Source organism: Neofelis nebulosa, chromosome 13 (assembly GCF_028018385.1).
Source record: "Neofelis nebulosa isolate mNeoNeb1 chromosome 13, mNeoNeb1.pri, whole genome shotgun sequence".
In the NCBI taxonomy this organism is placed as follows: domain Eukaryota; kingdom Metazoa; phylum Chordata; class Mammalia; order Carnivora; family Felidae; genus Neofelis; species Neofelis nebulosa.
The window spans coordinates 41,684,021-41,708,040 of NC_080794.1; the positions used below are offsets into that span (position 1 = coordinate 41,684,021).

General features: G+C 43.3%; 1 protein-coding gene across 28 annotated transcripts in view; it reads right to left on the bottom strand.

The window, feature by feature from the left end:
• Positions 1-24,020, bottom strand: part of KCNMA1 (potassium calcium-activated channel subfamily M alpha 1) — a 739,425-nt gene that overhangs the window by 116,023 nt on the left and 599,382 nt on the right. For 15 of the 28 annotated variants that reach the window (XM_058696778.1, XM_058696783.1, XM_058696782.1 and 12 more), the window contains exon 18: positions 22,797-22,873. In XM_058696778.1, coding sequence (XP_058552761.1) covers positions 22,797-22,873 — 77 coding nt within the window. Of the gene's footprint in view, positions 1-12,203; positions 12,378-22,787; positions 22,874-24,020 lie in introns of all 28 variants that reach the window. The other 13 variants (XM_058696774.1, XM_058696780.1, XM_058696775.1 and 10 more) reach the window with 2 other exon arrangements.

The window sequence follows — 24,020 nt, forward strand, 5'->3', positions numbered from 1 at the left end:
TAAATTAACACCCAAGCACCCACGAAGGCATATTGTTTTAGCTTCCCCGCAAGTGCTCGTTATACAGCAGAGAAGGCTGGTGATTTTGTAAGAACAGAAATAAGGTGTAGGCTGTGAAATCTGGTGGTGATAAGTAATGACCACACAACTTACAACTCTGATTTGATCTCTAACAGAAAAAAAAATAAAAATAAAAAAAAGTACTCTACGGGATAGATGTATGCAAGAGCGATCGTATTTTTCAGTTGAAACAAATAAACCCCAAATGGGATCAAAGGGCTCCAGCAAATGAAAAATGACAGTTCCTATGTTGCCCTGATTTGATCTCAAGCAAAACTACCATGCTGATAACATTCCGGAGGTTGGGAGGAAGGCAGGGCTTAGCTAAAGGATTTGGGCCCCATTTGGCCCAGATCCTCACACTAATCTCACTAATGAGAAAATCAACAAGAAGCAGAACTCGACTACTTATAAAGCAATTTAGGAAAGGTGATGATGGGAAGTATCAACACGAGCAGACCTCAAAGATGGGTAGAGATCAAGACCATCATCAAGAAAAGAAATTCTGATAGAATTTGAAAGGAAAGAAGTGTCATCCCTCCCCACCCTCTGTTCCCCTCGTTTGCTCTCCAACATGCCTTCCATCTTCCAGTAACACACTATCCGTGTCCGTGGTAGAAATGGAAAAGTCATAAGGCAATTTCGATAAGATAAGGGATGGTGAGGCCATAGTCACGGGTGCTCTATGAGACAGGTCCTATTATTATCTCCATTTTACAGATGGGGAAACAAAGGGATAGAGAAGTTCTAATACTTGCCCAAAGTCCCACAGTAGTAAGGGAGGATGTCTATCCTGGGTTCCCTTAGACGCAATGAGAAGAATAAAGATTCATACATGTGTAAGCCATTACTCTTATTATAGCAATTGGCATGCACTGAGCATCCATTTGGTGAATATATCAAAACACGACTGCTCCAGTACTGATTTCCAAAGTCTGCAGAAAACACACAAATCCCACCGCTTCCCTCCCTTTCCCTGCTCTGAGGTTCCCCAGAATTTCAGGCCTTAATTGCCAAGGAGAATCACTTAGCTCATTGCACAGTGAGATGAATGGCTTGGGAATCCCCAGCGAGATAGCTGAGAAAAGACAGGAGATGTCTGACTATCGGACATCCATCTTTATCTTCATTGAGGATATCTGCAAAGGAATGGCCCTTCCAGCAACTAGCCTCTTGCACGTTTCATATCCATGTCCCAAGACTTCCAGGCCACGTGATCATAGCCCCTTCCTCTACCCTCTGCATTCTTAGCAAGTTTCATTCTGTCATTTTCACAGGGTCTCTCTACTCTGCAGGTCACCATACTTTCTTTTTCAGTAACACCTGTTTAGGGCTTTGGCTTTGAAGCATCACTGCTGGATGTGTTCTCTCAGTTGGATATGTTACAGGCCATATGTGGAAATTTACTCATCTGCACTGAAGAAATGGCCAGATAGACCTTGACAAAATGCAGAGAGCAATTCAAAGCCACTCAAAGGTAAGAGAATGCTTGGTGCAACCTGAGAGCTCTGCAAGCAATCTGGAAAGCTCTCTGCCCCCTCCTTGTCTCAAGCAGAATAAACAGAATAATGACACTTAATAGGAAATAGCCATGAGACACACTCAGCCTTTGGATACCTTGAGGTGGGAAGAATTCCCACTTGGGTGCTGTTGGACTCGATCTGCCTACCTTAAGTCAGAGTCAATGATTTTAATAGTCATGAGTGGACTTAAATGTTCCCCCACATTGGGGCAGATTGGTGCAGCCATGTGCAAATGGTCACAGCTCTCCGCAAACAGGTCCCTCTCCTCATATTGGCCCTACCCAAGGCATCAGTATTTTTGTGCCACCCTGATTCACAGGAAAATGATCAGTCTCACTGAATGCAAATGTCACAAGCCCTCAATTTTTGAGGAGAAATGCTCTACATACCCTTTGTATGGTGGTATCTCTCTCATTTGGCTCATTGGTGGATTTTTGCCTATTGTGATTCAATTCTGTCTAGATCTGTTTTAATCTGGATCTGATTTCATTGTTTCTAGATCTTCTTTCTCAATATTTAGTCTTCACAAAGAATATGGGATTGTACCTACTAGTTGATAATGTTCAAGGGTCATCAGTTATGTCCTTGATTTTCTTGCTACATTTCTTCCTTGTAATCTTCTTGTATCATATATATATACCATATATATATCTATCATATATATATATATATATATATATATATGATAGATATATATAAGGCAGTTTCAATAAGATAAGGGATATATATATATATATAAATATATATATATATATATATATATATATATATATATATATATATATATGCTATAAAGTTGTTTAGAAATTTTTAGGGAACTCCATGGATCCATGTGATCCTGCTTCTAGCATACCATCTATTCCTTTAACTGATGGTTGAGAATCCTTTCATTTATTCATTCTTTTACTCATCAAATATTTACTCAACTGGAATCCTTCAGGCCATTTCCTACTCAGGTATTCTTGCCAACACCTGAAGCCCAGCCAATGATGCCAGCATGCTGCATTTCTGACCTTGGAGGGAAGGAAGGCAGCCTCTATGTCCTTTCTTGACTGAGTGCAATCCAATAGGCCCCAGCCCAGAAAGATGCCATTGGCCAAAGTGGAGATCACTTTACTGCAAGCAGTCAGCTCCACTCCCAGAAGATGGCCCACATTCTGTGGCCTACAGATGCCCCTTTACACACTATTGGTGCATCTTGAGGGACTCCAGCTCCAGGAAGCAGTCTTTCTCACTTTGCTTGGTCTCTCAGTGCAACTGACCATCCCTAATGTTGATCTGCTTCAGAAGCTTCCACTTTGAGTTTGCATAGGGTTTTTTCTAGGAATATTTGGAATATTCTCTGGGAGTATTTGCAGTATTCACCCTGTTATATTGAAGGGGATAGAATGGGGGGCCTTCAGGTTTACCAGAAGAGATTCTTGATTGCTATTTCCCTTGTTTGTGGGAGGATAGCTCCTTCTGAGGATGACCAAGTGAGATGGTCAGAGAAGAAAGGTCTCTGAGTCTCCAGACCCTTCACCCAGTTTGTCTGAGCTGGACTCCAGAAGAATGTCTCCTCAGAACAAGAATCTATGGGCATGTCTAGAATCTCCCTCGAAACCAGGCACCATCTAGCCATTTACAAAAAGCTCCCTTTAATGCTGAGATTTTCAATGTGAGGTTCTGACAATGCTGGCCTTGTTTCTGCACATTTAGATTCCTCTTAGGAAAATGGTTGGCTGGGAAAGCAGAACCCTTGTAAGTAAATATGGGGATGAAGGATTCCCTGATTATCTAGGTAATTCAACATATTGGTTTGGGAGAACGCCTCTGACAGAGGAAAACAACATACAGCCAATTGAGTGGGTACATTCTGCCTCATTCCACCCCCCAAAAAAAAAAAGTTGGCATTCTCAGCACGCATGCCCCAGCACTGTCAGGAAACGTAGGACTCTAGTGCTTTTCTGTGTTGTTTTAATGACCTTTTTGGGGTCAATGGCGTGTACAAATCCTACAGCCAAGGATGGCCAATATACAGCCACGATGAAAAAAAGGTCTTGTGAACAGAGAAGAAAATTGTACCATGGTACTTAGAAATGCCACATGACTTCCCCAGATTTTGTGTGGCAGCACTTCACAGGAAATGTGTTTTGTATTTCCACTGGAGTGGGGTAAGTGGTTGAAAACTACAGTGAATTTTCAGCGAATGGGATGTGAAGTACTTTATTATTGTTTTTCCTCCATAGATGTAAGGAGACATGCTGTCTCCCTGAGAAAGACACGGAGAGAAAAGTCTCATTGCCATACAAGGGATTTGAAAAATAATTTTCATGAGGTCAGGCTGAAGCTACCACTTGGAGCTTAAGCCAAGACCCTCGGGGCCGGTCACACGTCCCTGCTGGTGGTGCTCACTTGCTCTGTTTCTCTGCCCAGCCTGGGCCAATACCGTTCATGGCAGCAGTCCAGAGCTACCTGACTCTGTCCCCATCAACACACTCAAAAGACGTGAGCCCTAATGGAAATGGAGAGCATGGCAAGGGAGGAAGAAGAAATACGAAGTTAGAAAAGGAAAAGATCCCCCAAGACTGGGGATAGTGGATGTAGCCTGGTAGGTCTCCAGTTCCAGCCAAGGCTTTAGTAAATTCCCCTCCGACAGAAGAAAACTTCACTGAGTCCAAATAAGAATCATGACTGCTGGGTCATCTGGGGAGAATTAAACTCAAGAAATTTAACTAATGCAACTCAACTGCTTCAGAGTCATTAATTAAACGTTCTTTAAAAAGATTTTTAATTTCTTGGATCTGCATTTGGATAAGTGCTTCAGCTGCAGAGTCCTGGACGCTGTAGCTCTGGCCTTCCTTCCTAGGGCTTCTCAGAGCAGCTCTCCAGGTCTCCTCTGACCACAGCTTCCCCTCTGCTGGTCTTCCCCACCCTCAGGGGGAGTCTCCCAACTGTCTCATCAGGCTGGCCCCTGCTACTACACTTCTTAAAACAAAGTCTCTGTGGTCCTTTCCCAGATCAAACACTCTGAATGCTTTCTATTGTATTGCAGATTAAGAACAAAACCCCTTCAGGGCTCCTCCCCCAGGGAACAGGTCATAGACTCCAGCCAAACTGGGTGACCAGCTGTTCAACTATGTAAGTATCTGAGTAACTCAACTTACTCCACAGCCTGTGGAGGCACTCAGCTTGCTTTCGAATCCCAGCCCCACCTGCTGACTCAGGCAAGACCTGAGGCAAGTTATTGAACCTCTCTGTGCCTTAGTTGCCTCATCTGTAAACGGCACACTTTACAGCCGCGTCGGTTTACAGCCACCTCAACCGCCAATAACAGTTACTACCTCGTGAAAAGGATTAAGTTAATATATATGAAGGACATAGTGTCTACAATGCAGAAAATGCTATGTGCTAGATTTAACAAGATATACACATGTATACATGTACACACACACACACACACACACACACACACCCTGGCTGTGTTGGCAGAGCACCTTACACACCAAGAGCAGACCTTACACAAAGCCTAGTCTTAACGTGAATCTAAGTGAAGCTTTAGCCATTTCCTACCACTGCCACCTTAAGAAACCCTGGGTTCTGTGCAACGGAGGACAAATATAACAGTAGATCTGCCTGGAGAGTGGACCTTTACTTGGATAAGACAAAAGCATCAACCTCTTCTCAAAAAGGGAGAAGAATTTTTCAGCACACCTTAGCAAGCTTCACCCTTCTCTCCTCACCGATAAGCCTGATCTGTTTATAATCTCCACATCCACTCCCCTCTGAAAATGGTTCCCCCTATGCTCATTGCTTCTAGGCTTAAACCTGAATCAAAGATCCCAAATGCTAAGATCTTTCCTATGAGCATGCAGGCAAATGTCTTGAATCTGTTGGGCCAGATGACAAACGTCCAGCTCAGATGAAGTGAAGCGATGGGCACCATCCAAGGAGGGGGAATCCCAGGCGTGACTGAGACCAGGAGACCTGCACATCTAGGGCTTGTTTCCATCTGGATGGGACTTGAAGGCAGGGTGTGGTGGGGCCCCATGCTGCCACCCCACAAGACTCTCTTCAGTGACTTAACACCATTATTGGTCTGATACTAATTTGAGACGATGCCCAATCGCATCACAACAAATTAACTGCAGACACGCGATGGCAATCAACTCAGGGGCCTATCCTGAACACCGGCTGGGGGATTCCCTGTATCCACGAGCCGCACGCTCCCACAGATGTTTCTAAAAGCCTCTTCCCAGAGGCCCATTTAGAGAGAAATTAAATGCAACTTTGACTTAATTAACGTTTTAAATGATAATGAATACAATGTAGATTCATAGGAGGCATTTACATTGTGTTGTAAAATTGATAAAAATTTAATAACTCTTTGTTAATAAGTTATGTCTCCCCAGACCCATAAAGCCTAAGGCACTGCAAACTCCAGACTGGGTCTAATCCGGGCTCCTGGTGCAGGTGGAGGAGGGAGGCAGAGATGGACCTGACATTTGCTCCAAGCCTGCTCCAATTCAAACCTCTGCTTGTTCATCAGTACTTTATTTCATACAGTAAAGGTCAGCATTTGGGCTCAAGGCAGAGCCTTGACAAGAAAGCTCAAGTGAAAGGCGGACTGGCCCTGGCATCTGTCGCCCGAGATAGTGGAGGAGGGAGGGAGATGGAGAGCTAACTGGCCACATCTGTCCTCCACCATGGAGGGAAGATGGAGAATCCGCTGCCCGGTGGTCGGGGCTGTCAGGCTGAGTAACGTGACAAGCGGCCACTGTCCTGAGTAAAATTGCAAACATAATTTCCACGTCACCTTGCAAAAGGACCTCTGCTCAGCTTACTTGTGGCATGCCAACGTCGTTTCTAGTTTGTCCTTGAAGAGCTGAGTCACTTATTAAAGTGTCGTACTCCTGGGAAGGGAGGTGTCCAAGTGACAGAGGGACACACAAGGGACCCTTCCGTCTTTCCTCATTCTGACCTTTCTACTTCTTGTCCCCTAACTCTGTTTCAAAGTGTTTCTTTTGAAAAGTTGGCTGCCTTTTGCCCGAATATTCCCTCTCTCCTTTATCTGTATGAAGTGGTTCTTCATAGAATATTTAGCATAAAGAATTCAACAACACCTTTTGTGGGAGAAGCACGAGGTCCCCGAGTACAAGTCAACTGCTTCACCTGACACCAAACTAACGAAAGCATCTATTTATTATGAATGAAACCCTTTAAAGATAGGCATTTGAAGAGGATTCTTTGCAAAGGAAATTTTGCCCATGTATGATTTCTTGCCTTGCAAAGCTGATTTAACGAACTGACCACTGTGGAAGCACGTGGAAGGCATATTCCCAATCAACCCATTGTTAAAGGTGGCTACCACAAAATCGAGTGAGAGGCACTGGCTTCTGTAACCTTGCCTGCTACCAACAAAAGTGCCCGAAGACGCCCTCCCAGGTACATCGTCAGTCTCCTGGAAGGATTAAATGGCTGTCTGGCCCTAGTTGCCTTCCTGTTTTCATGTACTGCAATGAAGTGCAAATGGCCAAACCAGGGAGTGTGCACTGGGGGTAACAAAGAACTAGAGAGGAATCCAAAGGCTGCTTCCATATTTACTGTCATGGATATAGAGAAGGAGAGGGGTAGAGGGAGGAAGAGTCAGAGAGACAGATCATACCAGCATGCACAAGAAAAATAGAAATTACAGACGCAGAATGAATGGGCTTAAAGAATGCATGGAATACTATGTTTAGCTGAGTTTCCTTCAACTCTCCTGTTTCTATCTATCACTGATGGCTGTGGTGGGAAGAGTTTTCGGTTTCAGGGACCAGAAGTAAACGTAGATTCATAGGAGGCATTTACAAATACAATTTGATGGGAGCTTGAGGGAGTCACCCAAAACTACACACAAAAAGAATCAGATAATGATAGGCTGTTGGTTTTTAAATACAGCTTATTAACTCAAACCCCTCCTTAACAGGCATTGGAGACTGTCCGTGCAGGGTGTGTCCTGTTATAGACATTTTCCTAGAGCTATTTCCACCCCTTGCCCTCGTATCTGATTTTATGTACTTCAAAATGCCATTAGTTCACTCGAGTGACTTTAGTTCTATTGACAATGTTAATTCTCTGCCTGTACAAACCAAAGGCTACTCGGGATAAGCTGATTTTTGTTTATTATCTGACAAGACTCAAGATTACACTAAACTGATTTTGGTATGTATCCCTTCAACCTAATGGTATTGGACTTGTCCTCTCAGCTTAACCATTGGAGTTGAATGCCTCCTTGTATTATATTTATACCCGAAATAAAAGTCACACGCCATTTAAAATTAGCTACAGTAGTTTGCAAAAGGGTGTACGTAATTGCGCAGGTTTAAACTATTAGCAGATTGAAAAGTGGGTGTGAGTGATCGCATGTGTACTTTAGCTAAAACTATTTCCAAGTGCAAGTCTAAAGATCTGTTTCTCTTCCAGCACATGATGAATTTGTTCGTGCCAGGGCTGCTGACGGTTTGTGGCCAGCACTGTGTCACACAGGTCTCAGGAGGTTTGAATCAATAGGGTCCTATATGTTGACACTACATCATAATTTCCATTGTCCCTCTCTATTAGACTTAGCAATCACATGAGGCAGACTGAAATAAAAGAATAAATTCTGAACAGAGAAAAACCACTACTTTATAAACCTGTATGGAGGGAAAATGGCCCTGATTAGAACTTACATCTATATTTACGTGTGTGTGTATGTGTGTATGTTGCTAGACATAATTATATATATATAATATATATACACACACATATATTATATATATAATATATATATTACATATATATACACACACATATATTATATATATAATATATATATTACATATATATACACACACATATATTATATATATAATATATATATTACATATATATAATATATATACACATATATATATGTATATATAATGTATATATATATATAAACTCTGTAAAAACTCTGGGCCCATTTCATTCTGGTGTCCTTTTCTGGTTCTTCTGCCCAGGATCAGCCGGAATAGAAACAAAACCAGGATGATCAGAAAATGAGGTTTTGTGCACCGATTCTAGCCTACCATATGGAACAATTCAGTCTTGTCGAAAACATAGTCTTGGATGAATTCTTGCTGGTCACTATTTGCTTTACTTTTCTGACACTGTTTTTTTTACGCCTTTTGTAAAGGAGTCCTCCTTCTCTGAAGATCTTCTGTCTGCACAGTCTGACCTTACATCTCTCGAATTCAAAAGAAGACAACTGTTGGAAAAGAACGTGACTTTGCAACAACAGATCCTCGATGATGGGCCACACCTCCAAGGAGAGGTGCCCCGAGCAAGCAGGCCCTGCTGTTAGAAGGCAGATTTTTAAAACTGTGTGAACATTTTAATATATTACTACTCCTCTGGGAACTGGCTACTTTTCTCCCCACTTCAGAAAACACATAATGGGACTTTGTGTTTCAATTTAACGTCCCTTGAAAACGGAAATCTTTCCCCTTATGAGAAAAAAAAAAAAAAAAAAAAGCAAGGAGGGAGACTAAAGGCAAAAGAGAAATGAATTAGGCAGTCTCCAAAGAGCATTGGCTCAACTGGGAAACTGCGACCAAAGCAAAGCTCCATAATAATATAATGACCTTTAATGAGTGTCTTGGGAAACAATACGGCCCTAGCATAAAAGACAAAGGGCAAAACCCATCAGGGCTCTGCTGACACTAATTCAAAATGATTTTCAGAACAACTAAAGAATGTAAGAGAAGTAATCTGATCCGCCCATCTGACCTCACTTTGATTCAAGGGCCCTTCTCCTGCCATTTCTAATTGTCAAACCCTCTACATCTCACATCTGCTCATATTTAATGAAAAGCCCACTCTCGCCACTGCTCTTTGAGTCCACCAGCTCTGTCAAACGGGCACCACCCAGCCCCACCACCAGCAAGGGAAGCCCAGGGATTGCTATTGGAGCTCTGCCAGTGGAGTTCTGCGTAGAGATAGACATTTTTTAATTGGAGAAGAAGGGTTTATGTGGGCGCATGAAGGGGCTCAGGTTGGAATGGGTTTTTCTAACTTATTGTTAATGGTCAAAGGTGCGAGGACTCACACGGGGTGGATGAAATCTTCTTTTGTTTGATGGTGTGAGGACGGCGGGAAGACCGATGAATCAGAGGAGGCGACCCCCACACCCCACCCCCGAGCTGTCAGTACCAGTTATGGCTTCAACACACAGCCCAGAGCTCCATTTTTCCACGGTGGGGCTCATTTGGGAGGACGGGAAGGACGACAATCTCACGCACAGGATGTTTCTGAGAGGATGGGACAATCCCACCCTAAGTTTTTCTTCCCCTGGCCTCCATCAATGCTGGGATTAAGTTGCAGAGCTGAGAAATCCCTCCAATTATGGTTTCTCCTGTATGAAATGGAAATTACACACACTGGGTATCATGAGCCCCACACAGGGGACACACATTTTGCTGTGATTGGTATGGGTGGCCAGTGCCAAGACACGACCACATACAGCCCGAATGGCTCCTTCCTTTTCTCCACTGACTCTCTAGCCAAGGTTTTAGAGCCTAGTGGTTATCTGAACACAGAAAAAGTGGTGCCTTAGGCAGACGGGTAACCCCAGTGGCTGGTGGTTACTTTTGCTGCCATCAGTCAAAGATGTGGCCAAACTGTGCCACCATAGCTCACTCCTTTGCTCCTCCCCCACTAGCTCCTGTCTTTGAACCCAGTGTCTTGCCACACATAGTAGACCAACAAATTCCTTGTGTGGTTGTGACCAAGTTCACCTTGCAGGGTCATGGGAACTAGCAAGAATTCTCACAATGAGAATAAAGGGGTAAAGTTTCACACTGTGGCATTTGTATGAAAGGAAACTTTCTTCCTAGGATTTTAGGCTAATGTGGTTGGCACAGTCCAAAATCCCTCTCGATACGACCTCCATTAGGTAATCACTTTTAAAACTGAATCCTGTTTCTTGGCACTGGTCTGGAAGAACAGTGAATCATGAAAGATAAAGGATGATTAGCTCAGTCCTAGATACAACTTTTCCAAATACCTTCTAAAACAGTTCAATGCACAGATTGTGCCTCAGTCCTGAACAGCAGGTTCAAATACCAGCACCTGACATGGCACACCGCTCCAGGGCATACAGTGAAGTCAGGACTCCTTCAGCCCTGGGAGCCTCTATGGATCACTGTCCCACAATCACCCCATGCTGGGACCATCTTCAACACCCACGCAGGTGAATCAGCAAACTCTTCGCAAAATGCTCAAGAGGGAAGTGCCCTTCCCTTTCCCTCAACCCCTTATTGTCAACATGAATTTACTCCTGCTGGTGAAAGTTTATTTCAACCAGCTCTGGGCACTGAGAAAGAGAACATGTGGCAATATGGTTACCAATAAATGTGTCGGGTGCTTTCAAGAGGAAGGGATAAAGTACAGAACACAGAATTATCTTCTACCTCTCATGCTACCAAAAATGTGAAAATAAAGTTAGAGCCACACTTGAAGACATCTAAGTCCTCACAAGGAAATACAACCTCTTCTGCCCTTAGATGAGGACCCATATCTCCGCATTTCGGTGTACAGACTGGAGCTTCCAATAACATCACCCATGAACCATGTCAGTGAAATACTGGCAAAGACCACGCTGAAGAACAAGGAAAAGGGAGATCTCAGAAATCTGGTGTATCTCAGTGCTGCCAGCTGCAAGACCTTGGCCAGTTCTTTAACACCTCTGAAATTGTAAGTGACGAAGAAGACTGACCTCAAAGCCTGGTGCAAAGGACTCTGGGAAATCATGGCAGTTCATGGCTTACAGGTTTTGTTTTTTGAAATCACAATGGCTACAGGAGACCTTAGTTCAACAGAGGGTTCTATTTGGGGGAAAATGATGATCCTTTGAACTAGTCATCTGAGAAGAGCCCTAGACTTCATCAGTCAATATAGGTTTACAGATTTAGAATACTTGTTCCTAGAACATAGGACACAATCTGGCACTGGAAGAATGAGATACAGGTTAAAAAGACAAGGTAAAAGAAAAAAGAAAGAAAAAAAGAAAGAAAGAAAGAAAGAAAGAAAGAAAGAAAGAAAGAAAGAAAGAAAGAAAGAAAGAAAGAAAGAAAGAAATCCACATTCATCCTAGCCCTGTTGTGTTTTGGAAATGATCTAAGCTCACTAAAAGCAATTGAATGGTCGAATTGGTTTCTTCTCTCTACGTGTTTCCTCTCCTTCCTCCCTGCAACCCAATCCAGTGTAGAGCCTTTACCCAAATATGAAGAGAGGCATTTCCACACATCTTTGTAGTCATAGGGTATTTGATTTGCTGTCACATTAATTTCCATTTATATTTATTTAAAGGACAGAGAGAGGGAGAATATCACTAGACTAGAATATCACAGTTCCACACACCAGTACGAGAAGCACAACAGAATGGGAAGGGAGCCTTCCCCAGCATGTACACAGGGACACAGGCAGAGAGGACAACATATCAGTCACCACACAAGATCACACTGGGAAGAAAACATCAGCTCCACGGACTCACAGAACCACAGGGCACGACACAAGACGGGGATGATACCACAGACAGCACAGACATGGAACTCCGTGTGTCGGGGTTAAACTTACAGGCACGGAAACTGGTGGAGCAATCATTAACAGAGACAGAAGAAAGTGGGAAGGTTCTCTCAAGGGTGTCCATGTTACCACGCACACGGCCTGACATGCATGAGCAGTCACGCTCAGAACGTCCGCAATCAAAACAACATGCCCGTCTCATTCTCTTGTAGATGGACATCTTGGCTATAACCATGTGGTTGGATGGGAGGAGAGGAAGAGCGGTAGTTAATGGCAAGGTCACACACAGCAAGGCAGCTGGAAGGGAGCTAAAGGGATTTAACACAGGTCTTAGTTCACATTAACAGTCTTGACCCAGAAAAAAATGCAGAGTGACTGCTGGTAACAGTTTGGTTGTACATCAAAAACAGCAGCGAAAATATAAATTGCCTTTATAGTTCCCCAAGGCTGTTGTGTATTATTTTTCTCCCCTAGGTAAAGCGGGTGACTACAGGAAAAGGGCATGGCTGATTACAATCGGGTTCTCAGATGAGAAGAACAACACGTTAGAAGACAGCAAAAATGTAACCGACATTTTTCCCCTGGCGCAATTAATACAGGAGGTCAAAATATACACACAGCCAATCAATTAATTGCTTATTTGGTACAATAAATGGTTTTTGCGAGTTGCAAAATATGTAATATGTAGGCTTTCTAATTTCCCTCCATTTCTGGGCATTAGGCAGAGCCTAGGACAAGCTTTCATCAAATTAGATGTGAAACGATTACATGTTAATATAGAATCTGAGGATGCCTCTGCTGAACTTCCCCAGAGTGAGTTTACATGATGCCTACAGGAATTTAAATTTACTCTTGACAGAACAAATATCCAAATCTGTCCATATAAGAAATGCAGCTACTCAAGGCTAACGCTGCGTATTTGACATTAAAGGCAGTTCACAAATAAGAAATCACCAAAAGCATATGAGATGTTGGTCTATTGGAATGCATTTAGCTACTCATGGGTGTATTTTCTGCTTAAAGCCGGGAGAATCTGAGAATCGCATCTGCTTTTCTCTCCCCTACCCCCCCCCCAAATTCAGAAAGCCATCGGGTTATTGGTTAATCATAATTTTTTCTAATATAGGAAATATCGGCCAAAATAGACCAGAGGTTATAAAACATGAAGTAAGAGATTAGGTCCCATGTAAAATATCTTACTTATATTTACATGTAACATTGATAGCTCTTCTAAACTGATATCGTAGGAGCCTGGGGATCCAGCTTGAGTGTTGACCTACAAAACTTGCTGGACATCACTGCAGTGGTTCTCAAAAACACTTCACCCTTATCCTTCAAGCCAATTTATATTTCAGTCCATGAAGCCTTTTTGTGCCTCATTTTGATGCTACAACAGGCAAACGTGTTTGCTTATCACTTAGCATGACCCAGCCTGCTTCTCTCACAGGATTGGAGAATAACTTGTGTTTATTCCAAGCATCATAGCCAAACAGCAAGGCTGAACTGGAGAGGTGTTATTCCCCGCGCCTACACCTTCCATTTTAAAAGTCATTCTCCCCCACCTCTTTCTTTTTCTTTGTGGAGAATGGTTGCACTCTTACTTTAAAATATGGCTTGTGGTTTTGCCCTCTTTGAATGTTACAGTCACCAGGAAGAGGGGTTTAAATCTCTCAAATGGGTCAAGTCCTGTTCTAAGACCTTTATGACTTGCCATACAGTATATTTGTCAAGCAGGGGTAACGTTATGATTGTGAAGAACAGGCACTGGGGGAGATGAATGAGAGATTCATTCCTGTAAACTTGGCTCCCATTTTTAGTGACATGTTCTTTTAGCATCCTCACTAGCTGGTCGTTCAGATCATCACCATGCAGCCCCAGCCCTCTTCAGTGCGTGGCACATCATTCCTGAGCTGAGCTTTTACAAAAAAAAAAAAAAAAAAGGAAGAAAGAAAAGAAAAAAAAAAAGTTCCACTATAGCATTTGAATTGGAAGACTTTAGAAGGCATGGTGTGAATGCCCAGACACCCCAGACAGTAGTAGCTTAAGTCAAGAAAGAGGAAAAAGTCTTCAGCGGAAGACATCAAAATAAAGTTATTTTACATGCATCCAGATCTGTTGTACAACTTGTAGACCGCTCACTTGTTTCTTGCTTAGTTCTTTTACTGGAAATATTGATTTGTGATTTACACAGAGGAGGGAAACAAAGATGATTTTTTGTTTCACTGTAAATAAATTGTTTTGAAAAAAATTTAATCAAATGCTGTAGCAGAAGAGAAGCCCATCAAACTCTGAAACGCTATGCTTCTCATTAGCAGCAGTTCCTGGTTTTCATTTCCATACTGCCATTTTGGGTCATACACAATAATAGAATCTGACACATTTATAGGGAAAGAGAGTTCTTCTCCATATACCCGTCTTTAAGGACAAGGGGAGGGAGAATGATGCGGGATAACTTTTGAAATCATTCTGTCAGAGGTAAGCCCATCCATCCTAATGGGTGATTTTCAGCCTCGTATTTGATAAGGGCTTCGGGAGGAAACAGAACCTCAACCCAGTGTCTCTCAGGAACTGTTTGCAACTGTTATTGCTGGCTGTTCTGGAGACCATGCATTGTTCTAAAATTTCATATTGTTAGCATGCAGGAACAGGCTGAAACTGGTAATCGAAGCAGCAAAAAACCATTTGCTATAAGAAGATTAAATGTTAATTATAAGCAGTCACATTCCAAAGCAGCATATGCATAAAAAAAGCAAACATGCTATTACTCGTCATTCCTCCCCAGTCATCATTTTTACACTCACACCAAATACAAAATAGAAATCTCAAAAGACACACAAGCACCACCACAAAAAAACCCAGCAAGAATGATCAATGAGAGGCTCAAAGACAAGACAGAAACAGTTAAAAACGATTGAGCCCCATGTGTTGACAAACCTTTGTGAATTACAATGTCTAGACCAAGGTGCCACCGACTGGGAGGGTGGCTCTCGCTCTACTTCTGGAATAGTCCATTTTCATGGACACCCCCGCCCCTCAGATGTCTTCACCTATATACACTTCCGGGTCCCCCTTCTTAAAAGGAAAGGCCCATCTGACCTCCCTACTGGTGGAGTGATTCATCAGGATGGATGGATATGCACCCCAGCCAGGAAGAGCCTTCTGCTGTGCCCTTACACGAGTCATGAACATGAACAAATGCTTTAACTAAAAACGTTTGAGGATTTCCCTGCTTAGTGGTAGCTGTTTCAGAAGATGTGGGCATTCTGTGTGTAAAATTATACTCTCAAGTTGTAAAATAAAATTATATCGAAATTAAGTCTTGGACCTCCTGATTTGGAAAATACCACCCTTTCAACTTTCTCTGGTTTCCTAATCCTCCAGGTTTGTTTTAGTGAATCATGGATACTCAGAACCGCTGGTGTTTTATTTCCATTTCTCCATGATTGTTTCCTTTTCTGGAGCTGATGTAGGTTAGAAGGTTAATTTCAGATATCAGAATGCCACTTAAAACAGCAAGGTTAGGTTTCAAAGAACAACGTTAAAAGTTTCGGTATTTATTTAAAACAGAAGTAAGTTTCTTAATCTACTCCGTGGACACATAAAGTGCCCTCTCACCTTTGGCGTTTGCTGGTTTTCTTTTTTACATAGTCACCCAATGCTCTCTTCCCAAATCTCAGTCCTCAGAAAAGGGACTTTTCCCCAGGATTTCAATAATACAAAGTGGATCTATGAGGACATCTAGTGGATCTGTGTGGAAGAGCAGCTAGTCGACAGATCACCTGAACCAGCTGGCCTTTCTACGAAAGGGAGCGGAAAGGGGACCCCGTGTGTCTCCAACAATTGAAATCTGTGCGTTTCAATCCAGTGGTTCTTACAAATCACAGTGGATGTTTAGGGGGCCGTGGGAGATGAGTGAATTCTAGGAGATGGTTCCAGAGTGGTCTAGAGTAGCAGCTTGCAAACACACTGGCTTTGTAGCCATGGCCAGCAGAGTGGGACCACTTCAGCACCAGCTGGCTGGGTCTCCTCAAAGCTCTGCTGCAGCTTCCTGAGACAGGAAACAGACAAGAGCGTGTCTCTGGTAGGTGTGAATACTGTAGCTACTTGTCATTCCGTCTTAGGGCTTTTGGAACTTTATTTTCAATTAATTGGCCCCATAGGCCACCTTAACTCTGGGAAAGCAGAAATATCAGCCTCTGGGGACTCAGTTTTCTCTTTGGCCCACATCACAAGGTTCTTGTTCTTGGGCCAGTGCCACAGATTCAAAGAGGTTATGCTGTTGCCAAGAATTAGACCCTGGGTCTCACCTTCCTCCAAAGAACCCTGTCTTAGCAGTTTTACAATTTGAGAAAAAGCTTTTATATGCTTTCCTTCACCACAATGAAGTGGATATTCATCCAGTATTTCCATTATGACTTCCTAGTGCTATTTGTAGAGATAAAATACAAGTATTTCCCTAACGGACATCATCAAAGCTATCTGTTTACTCCTAAAGTGTTTAAAAATGGAAGATGGCTCAGACGTACTCTTGGAGCACTTTTCCTATATTTTCAAAGGTTGTGATCATGAGAAAGGAAACCTGTAGAGAAGTGGCTGCTGTAGATGTGGCTCGGTTACTGCTCTGTCCTTGTGTCAAACTGACAATCAGCTGTCAAACTCAGGTTCTCTGCTGGCTAGCCCTTCTGCGCCAAGCCTGGAATGAAGAAGGAGTTGGACTCCAGCCTGTTCTCAGCACCATCTGCCTCCCGTATCAGCGACCAAATTGTCAGCCAATTTCCAATTGCAGAATCTTAATTTCCAGGGTGGGTTGGAAGGGGCAGGAAAAGCAGCACTGGACTGAGAAGTTCAGGTAGAGTTTTCCAGCTGCTGGAGAAAAAGTATTTTAGGTTCAAATGGAGCAGATTCAAAGGAAGACTAATGTGGAAGGAAAAAAGAGATAATCTGCCTTTCATTTCACAGATATTTTTTAGGCTGCAATCACAGGGTTAAAATCAATCCAATGAAGGAAGGATTAATTTGAAGCCTGACCCTGAGGCTGCTCTTCGTATGTTCAGCAGCAGCTAAAGTGATACGTAAAAGTACCATGGAACAAAAAGTCCACTGAGGCACAGCATTTGAGACATTTTTTTGATGTGATACTGGGAATCAGAGAGCATTCTTTCCAGTCCTGTAAATGAGGAATAATGTCTTCACTATGCAAAATTCCTCCTATTGGCTTCTGCAGGGAGAAGAAGGATCTTCCAGGTGGTTTTCCAAGATCAGAAAGAGGGGAAAGAAAAAACTAGTTAATGTCAGTAGCACTAAGTATATGGAATTAGTTGATATTGCCCTCAACACCACACCGTGGTTGCGGAAGGCAGAGGAATTTGGCACTAGAGTTGTTTGTTGACTGACATCATGTTTTCTGTCTGATTCTGAAGGATCACCAGGTACAGGAGGTGCCTCTGCAGGTATGAAAGTGGCACATGCCTTCGAGCCACCCTTCCAGATGTTCTGCAGATGAAGGGAGCCACACAGTCAACTTGGGCAGTGTTCTGCGATGAACTGAAGACGTCATTCATTTGTTTTGCTTGTACATTGAGCATTCTGTACCCTCAAACTCTGAAGACTAGCCAGAACCAGATGACCCATTTGCATGGTACAAAGGCAATGAGAGTTCTGAGTGCTGAGACATCTCCAAATTCCAGGACCATTGGATTCAACTGGTCTGCAGGCTGGGTCCCGTTTTCAGTAGAGTCTCATGAGCATGTGTAAAGATCCGACGATGCTCACTGCTGGTGCCACAGAACGCAGCATTGCTTTGAGTCACACATAGAAACCCCGGCCCTAAAATCGCCACATCTCGTGGGTGAGAGGGGTCCTATTCTGTGAGTAAGTTAGAGGCTCAGAGACTTAACATTTACTTGTTCAGACTTGTATATAGCTCACTAATGAAATGGAACATTCTCCTTGAGTCATCTTTCCTTGAGTCATCTTTTCCATCTTAAACAAGTCAATGGATCTTCCAAGATGCCTAACACCCATAGAAGAACTGGGTATGTCCTAGTGGGTACTGATTGAAAGAGAAACTTTAAAGCAAGGGAACTTCATAGACTGTAGGAAATAATTACCACTGGGGAAATACTTGTCTCCAGTAAGACTGTTTAAGATACTTACACTCCCAAAGTTTGATGTCCAATTAATTCTTTAGCAAGCACTTTCTCATATAGAGAGGTACATATATTATAATAAATACATCACTCTCTCTATAAAATATTTCTGTGCTTATATATAAAAATGTTCATTTTTACATATAAAGTACTGGTACATATCATATATATATCACAACACAGGAATATATATGTAGCATGTGTGTTTCCTTCAGGATAGGAATTCAAGCTCAGTAGCAGAGACCAGATAAAATTTATCAAAGGCAAGCATGACAATGACCCCCAATTGACGAGGCATCTACAGCTATAGTGGTAATTACCTCAGCCTACTCAGCGTCCCCTAAAGGTCCGAGACAAGGCCTTCAAGAGAAACACTGTTGTCAAGGTCTTATTTTCAAATGGAAAAATAAGACAGTGCCAGAAGCTGGCAAGAGGCTGGGGGGATGGGAAGATGAACGGAGGGCGGTTCCCTGCTCTCAGGGGTCTCCAGCTCCAGGCTACTCTGCAGACCATGTTGGATGAGGGAGTTGGGGCATGATGTCACTGCTACATGCAACATAAATACCAAAAGAAAAAAAGAAACTGAAACTGTACAGAAAATAAAAGAAGTATCTCTTCTAGAGAGAAAGACAGGGGGAACTGGACTCCGGGCTCCTGGGAACCCGTTTTACTCACAATATATCACTACCAGTGTGCAGTTAAAATAGAGTAGGGGCCGTATTCCAAGGCAGCAAAGAGGAAAAAAAATAAATCAAAAATATGTCAATGATTAGAAGTTCAAGAAAATTCCTTCAAACACATCAATTCAGACATGACTTGTCCCCTAGGAGTCCACCCTTTGGCAAACTTTTACAGGCTGGGGGAAAAAATGTAAATCATTAGACCAAGTTTGTTATACAGAAGAAGAAAATGGGTAAATAGTAGTTTCTGAGAGCTTGCTCCTTGGCCAGACAGCTGAATTTGACTCTCTTCCTTGATGGAATGCTATGAAGAAATAGAAAGAAATGCAAAAGTTAAACTATACTACCACAGGATTTCCAGATGGAATGCCCACACTCGAGATTGCTCCAGATAGTATGGCATGAAATGTTCAAGGTGAATGGGGAGGGTGGGGGTGGGGATGGGAGAGGAAGAGCTAGGTTGGGAGGGGAGGGTTAGGAAGCTGTGGATAAAGACCACTGACTGTCATCAGCTCTGCCCTCATGTCATCAGTTCTGCCCTTGTTCCAGGGTGAATTATGATCACCTGGCCTAACAGGTTTGGACAAATGACTGTGTGGGTGAGCTGCCCTCTCCAACTTGGGGCACCAGGCAATGTGCATTCAAAGGCACAGGAACCACCCCCACCCCACCCCCACCCCCATCCCCGATGCATTATTCACAACCTTAGCTCCTTCTCTTGAAAGTTTCTTTGCAACCAAAACCTATCTTCTCCAATTTCCTGACTTGCCTGGTATGCATGGGGAGGTCCATGTTCAATAGTTCACTTTATTCTGACCACTCCTTACACATACACATCTGCATCCTGCCCTCTGTAACACAGGCGGCTATGGTCTTTTAATTAGGAAGAACAATATTTGGACAATTTTGATCGCTATCAAACATTAACCTCACAGCCAGGGGCCTCTATGAGATGAGCCCAAGAGGGAAGGGGGTACAGAGAAACAGGGGCAAGACCCCTGTCATGCTGGCTCAGCTCAGAGGCAGTATTTCTGAAGCAATCCATGCCATGCATGGTGAGAGATCACACCCTTCACTAGCTGGAACCAGCTTTAAGGGGAATGAAGAGAATAAAATTATTTCAAACAGTTATGTGGCTCTCCCTCCAGGATGAAGTTAAAAGTCAGCTGCTGGGTGCTTGCCTGGAACCAGGGTGGAAAAATAACCTAGAGGCCAAATCCTCATTTCTAGGGACTTAAAAAACTTTCTGCTGAGTTCCACTGCAGTGCCTATGAGGAACATTCCAGTATCAGAGCAGGGATCAGAGACACTTTCTCTCCATCATTCTGCCTTCTACCCTCGCCTTCTTAGAGTCTACTCTCTGTCCAGTCACCATGGAGGTCATCTAATATAGAAACTGACGCTATTGAGTTCTTGCTCAAAATCTTCCAAAGGCTATATCTGTTACAGGACTAAAACCCAGGTTTCTCCTCATGGCCCCTGTCTTCCTCTCTGAACTCATTTCATTCTGCTCTCTCCCCAGCCCCACCAGCCCCACTGGTCTGCCTTCCTTCCGTCCTTCCTTCCTTCCTGCCTTCCTTCAGCACTTCAAACTTATTCCTGCCTCTTGACCTTTGCCCTTGCTCTTCTACTAACCTCGACAGGGTCTCAGCTTCAATGTCACCTCCCAAGGGAGGCTTTCTGGCTAAAGCAGCGTCCCTACAAGGTTCCCCATACCCTCAGGCAGTCTCCTCTCTCTTCATAGCATTTGACTCTACCTGAATCTATTTAATGGTTTCTATGATCATTGTTTGTCTCCATGTACTACTGTGAAGGCTTCAGAAGAACAGCGATGTTATCTTGTTCACCCCTCCATCCCTGGCACCAAGCATGCACCTGGCACAAAGAAAGTACTCAAAAATATGTGGATGCCTAATCAATAAGTAACTTTTAGTGATGCCCCGTGGAACCAGGTTCTTTGACAGATTATCTGGTTCTGGATTTTTGGCCTTGACACTCTCCTGCATTTCCCAACCTCCTCTACTACAAAAGTTTCCTTACAATGCAGTTAACCATTTTGTATTTGTTGTTCTCATTTACTTCCACCTTGGGATACATGTTCCTCTGATGGAAAAAATCTGAGGGATGCCTGGTCAGCTGAGCTGTGTTTTTGTGTTCACGACCAACCATGCTGGGATGCATGGCCTGGTAAGGAGGGCCTTTTGTATCATGGAGTCCAGGGGACTGGAAGTGAGGTGGGTTTGTTCTGGACCTACAAATAGCCTTAGATGCTCTTCCTGTTAAGTTGTCAGAATCAGAGAATTCTTAGACCTCTAGACTTTTGTCTGGATCTCTTTTTCTGAGACATCAATAAATACTCATCTTAGTAAGGTGTCAGAGCTAGGGGGAACAGGGCCATGGAAAAAGCAAAACAGTGGGCCTCAACTGCCCCAAACTTGGGAACCAGCCTCAGAGGATTTCTACAGAATCTGCTCTCGACCAAGAGTGCTCCCATGGGTATTTGCCTAAGAGCTCGAGTGTCTTCGTGCTTCAGCAGAATGATATTTATATCTTACTGGTTTACATTACTGTGTCCCCTTTAGGAGTATAGTGAAAAAAAGCCCCCTCTTTGGTTGGCCTATCCCAGGAATAGTGCTCTTCTATCTGGTTTCTGCTTGTGAAAAAAGTATTTTATGGGGCAATCTTTCATAACTGTGCTTCTACTCATCAGAGTCAAGGTCATTGTCTTGCCCTTCTCTCTTGCAGATGTGATTAGGGCACTGAGCGCACAGCATCGAGAGGCTTTTGTGTGAGCCTGAGCCCTGGTCTGTTGGGTCTGTGTGACTCTTAGCAATCTCATCCTCCCACTAAACTTGGAGCCTTAGTTTCCTCTTTTTGTAAAATGGAATTAATAACATCCCTTGACAATTACCCAGGGTTATGGTGAGGATCAAAGAAAATAATGATCATAAATAAGGAGCTCTGAAAACATTAAATCACCATAGGAAGGAAGGCATCATTATTATTGTTTTCTTTACGGCCATGAACAATTTCTATTAGGCAATGCAACATGATTACTGCAAAAGGCACGGCCTTCTCAAGGCAAATCCACTTTAGGTCCTGGTTTCTGGAGAGCTCACGACCCAACTTTCCTGACTTACCATATCTTTCTCAAGAGGTCACACTGGCAAGCTGCTTTGGAAGAGATTTGAGACAGGATATGCCAGAAGCTAAGGAGACCAATCTAGTCTACTCCAAGGAGCAATGGAGTTTGAGGTTGGTTATTGGAGCAATGGCAAACAAAGCTGATTGGTCATGGTCAAATTCTCTTCCTGAGCCAGCTGGAGGGTACCACAAGTGAAAACTCTGGACTTTGGTATCAAACCTTGCAGCAGCTCCCATTTGGGAGACACAGTCCTCAGACTCGGTTTCCCTTTCAGCCCTAGTCCCCATGTTTACACTTGGTGGCCCCCCATCCAGTGGAAATCACTATGCAAAAAAATACTCCCTCTTCCATGGTCTTAGCAGTCCTCCTTCTCATATATTGTACTGAGTATGTTCAAGTGGGCACAAGCGCCTTGGCATCCCTTTAAGGTCCAGAGGTGGGGATTAGGCACTAGGTTCACTCAAAGGTGTTGATGGTGGTGATTTTTCATCCTTGCTCTAATAAAGCGAGGACAAGTATTTATTCCATGTCTCTTTAAACTGCTGGGCGAAACATAAACATATCCAAGAAACCTCTTGATGTTTAGTGTTTCTTTACTAGGAAAAGGAGAAGGGAAACAAATTTGGGGAAAAGGAAAGAGGGAGGGAAGGGGGAAAGAAACACTACTTACGCCGTTTGCAGCCACATTTTTTTATTCTTTTGGGATCTGTGATGTCATCATGACAGGCCTTGCAGTAAAAAAATGCCCTGGAGAAAGAGAATGGAAAAACTGACACATTTCATAATCCACCCAAATGAAATGAATACCACATTTCCTCCACCGTGGTGCCAAATTAATGAAACACGCCAGCACTAATTTCCTTTCATCTTTTGAAAGGTTTAGACTTTTACAGACGGAAATGTTTGTTGCAAGACCTCTTATTTCAAACACAGGACTCTGCAATTGGAGTTCGTGCTTCTTTTAATAAACCTTCCTTTGAACAGGAACGGGGTGAATGGCTGCTGAGGTGACCCCCTGCATCTGCCTGCTCATCCTTCGTTTTTTGAGCACAGCCTTCAGGGCTGCTCATCAAAGCATGTAGGCAACCAGCCCCAGGCCCTTGGTGGGGAAGTGGAATGTATCTCTGAAACCCTTGCCGTCTGGTCAGATATTTATTGAAGGGGGAGCCAAGATAAAGTTCCACAGTCAAATAAAATCATTAGCCTTGCCCCTCTGAAAGGATATTTCTTTTCAAAGTGAGAGAGGTTAAGGAGAAAGGTGGAGGGGGAAATACAAAAGTGATGGGTCAAGGGGGTCCTCTGTCAAATTTCTTCTGGCATTTCATAGCCCATACTTTGCTCCCAAGCTGGAACGATCAACTCCCATACTCTCGGCCCCAAGAACACAAAATAAATGGAGGTTTGCTTCTCACGGTGAAGCATAGCTCAACCGAGCACTGGAATGGGGTGGGCAGAAGGCACTATAGGGCTGGATACCCAGAGACAGCAATCAACAAGAAAATTCCCTCATCTGACTTAAGTGTCAAGTTGTGATTATAAAGCACATTGGTTGTGTCCAGACAAGCGACAAACCAAGATCATTCAAGTATAGAATGCATAGGACCTAGAAGAACAGCACTGGAGGCCTACATCTTTTCAGGACGGGGGATTACTGGGACAAAATTCACTGGAACAGCCTTACAAGCTTCTGGATATGGGAGCTAACAAAATCCCTGGTTTCACCACTCCCAACGTGAAATTGAATGGCAGGGATAAACATGGTCTTCCCTTGACCAAGACTATACAGAAAGAAACACAATTCTTGGCGATTCAATTCCCAGGTTCCTTTCATGTTTTTCACAGGATTTGCACACGTGATTGACACCAGCTGAAAACCAATGTGGGATCTGGAAGA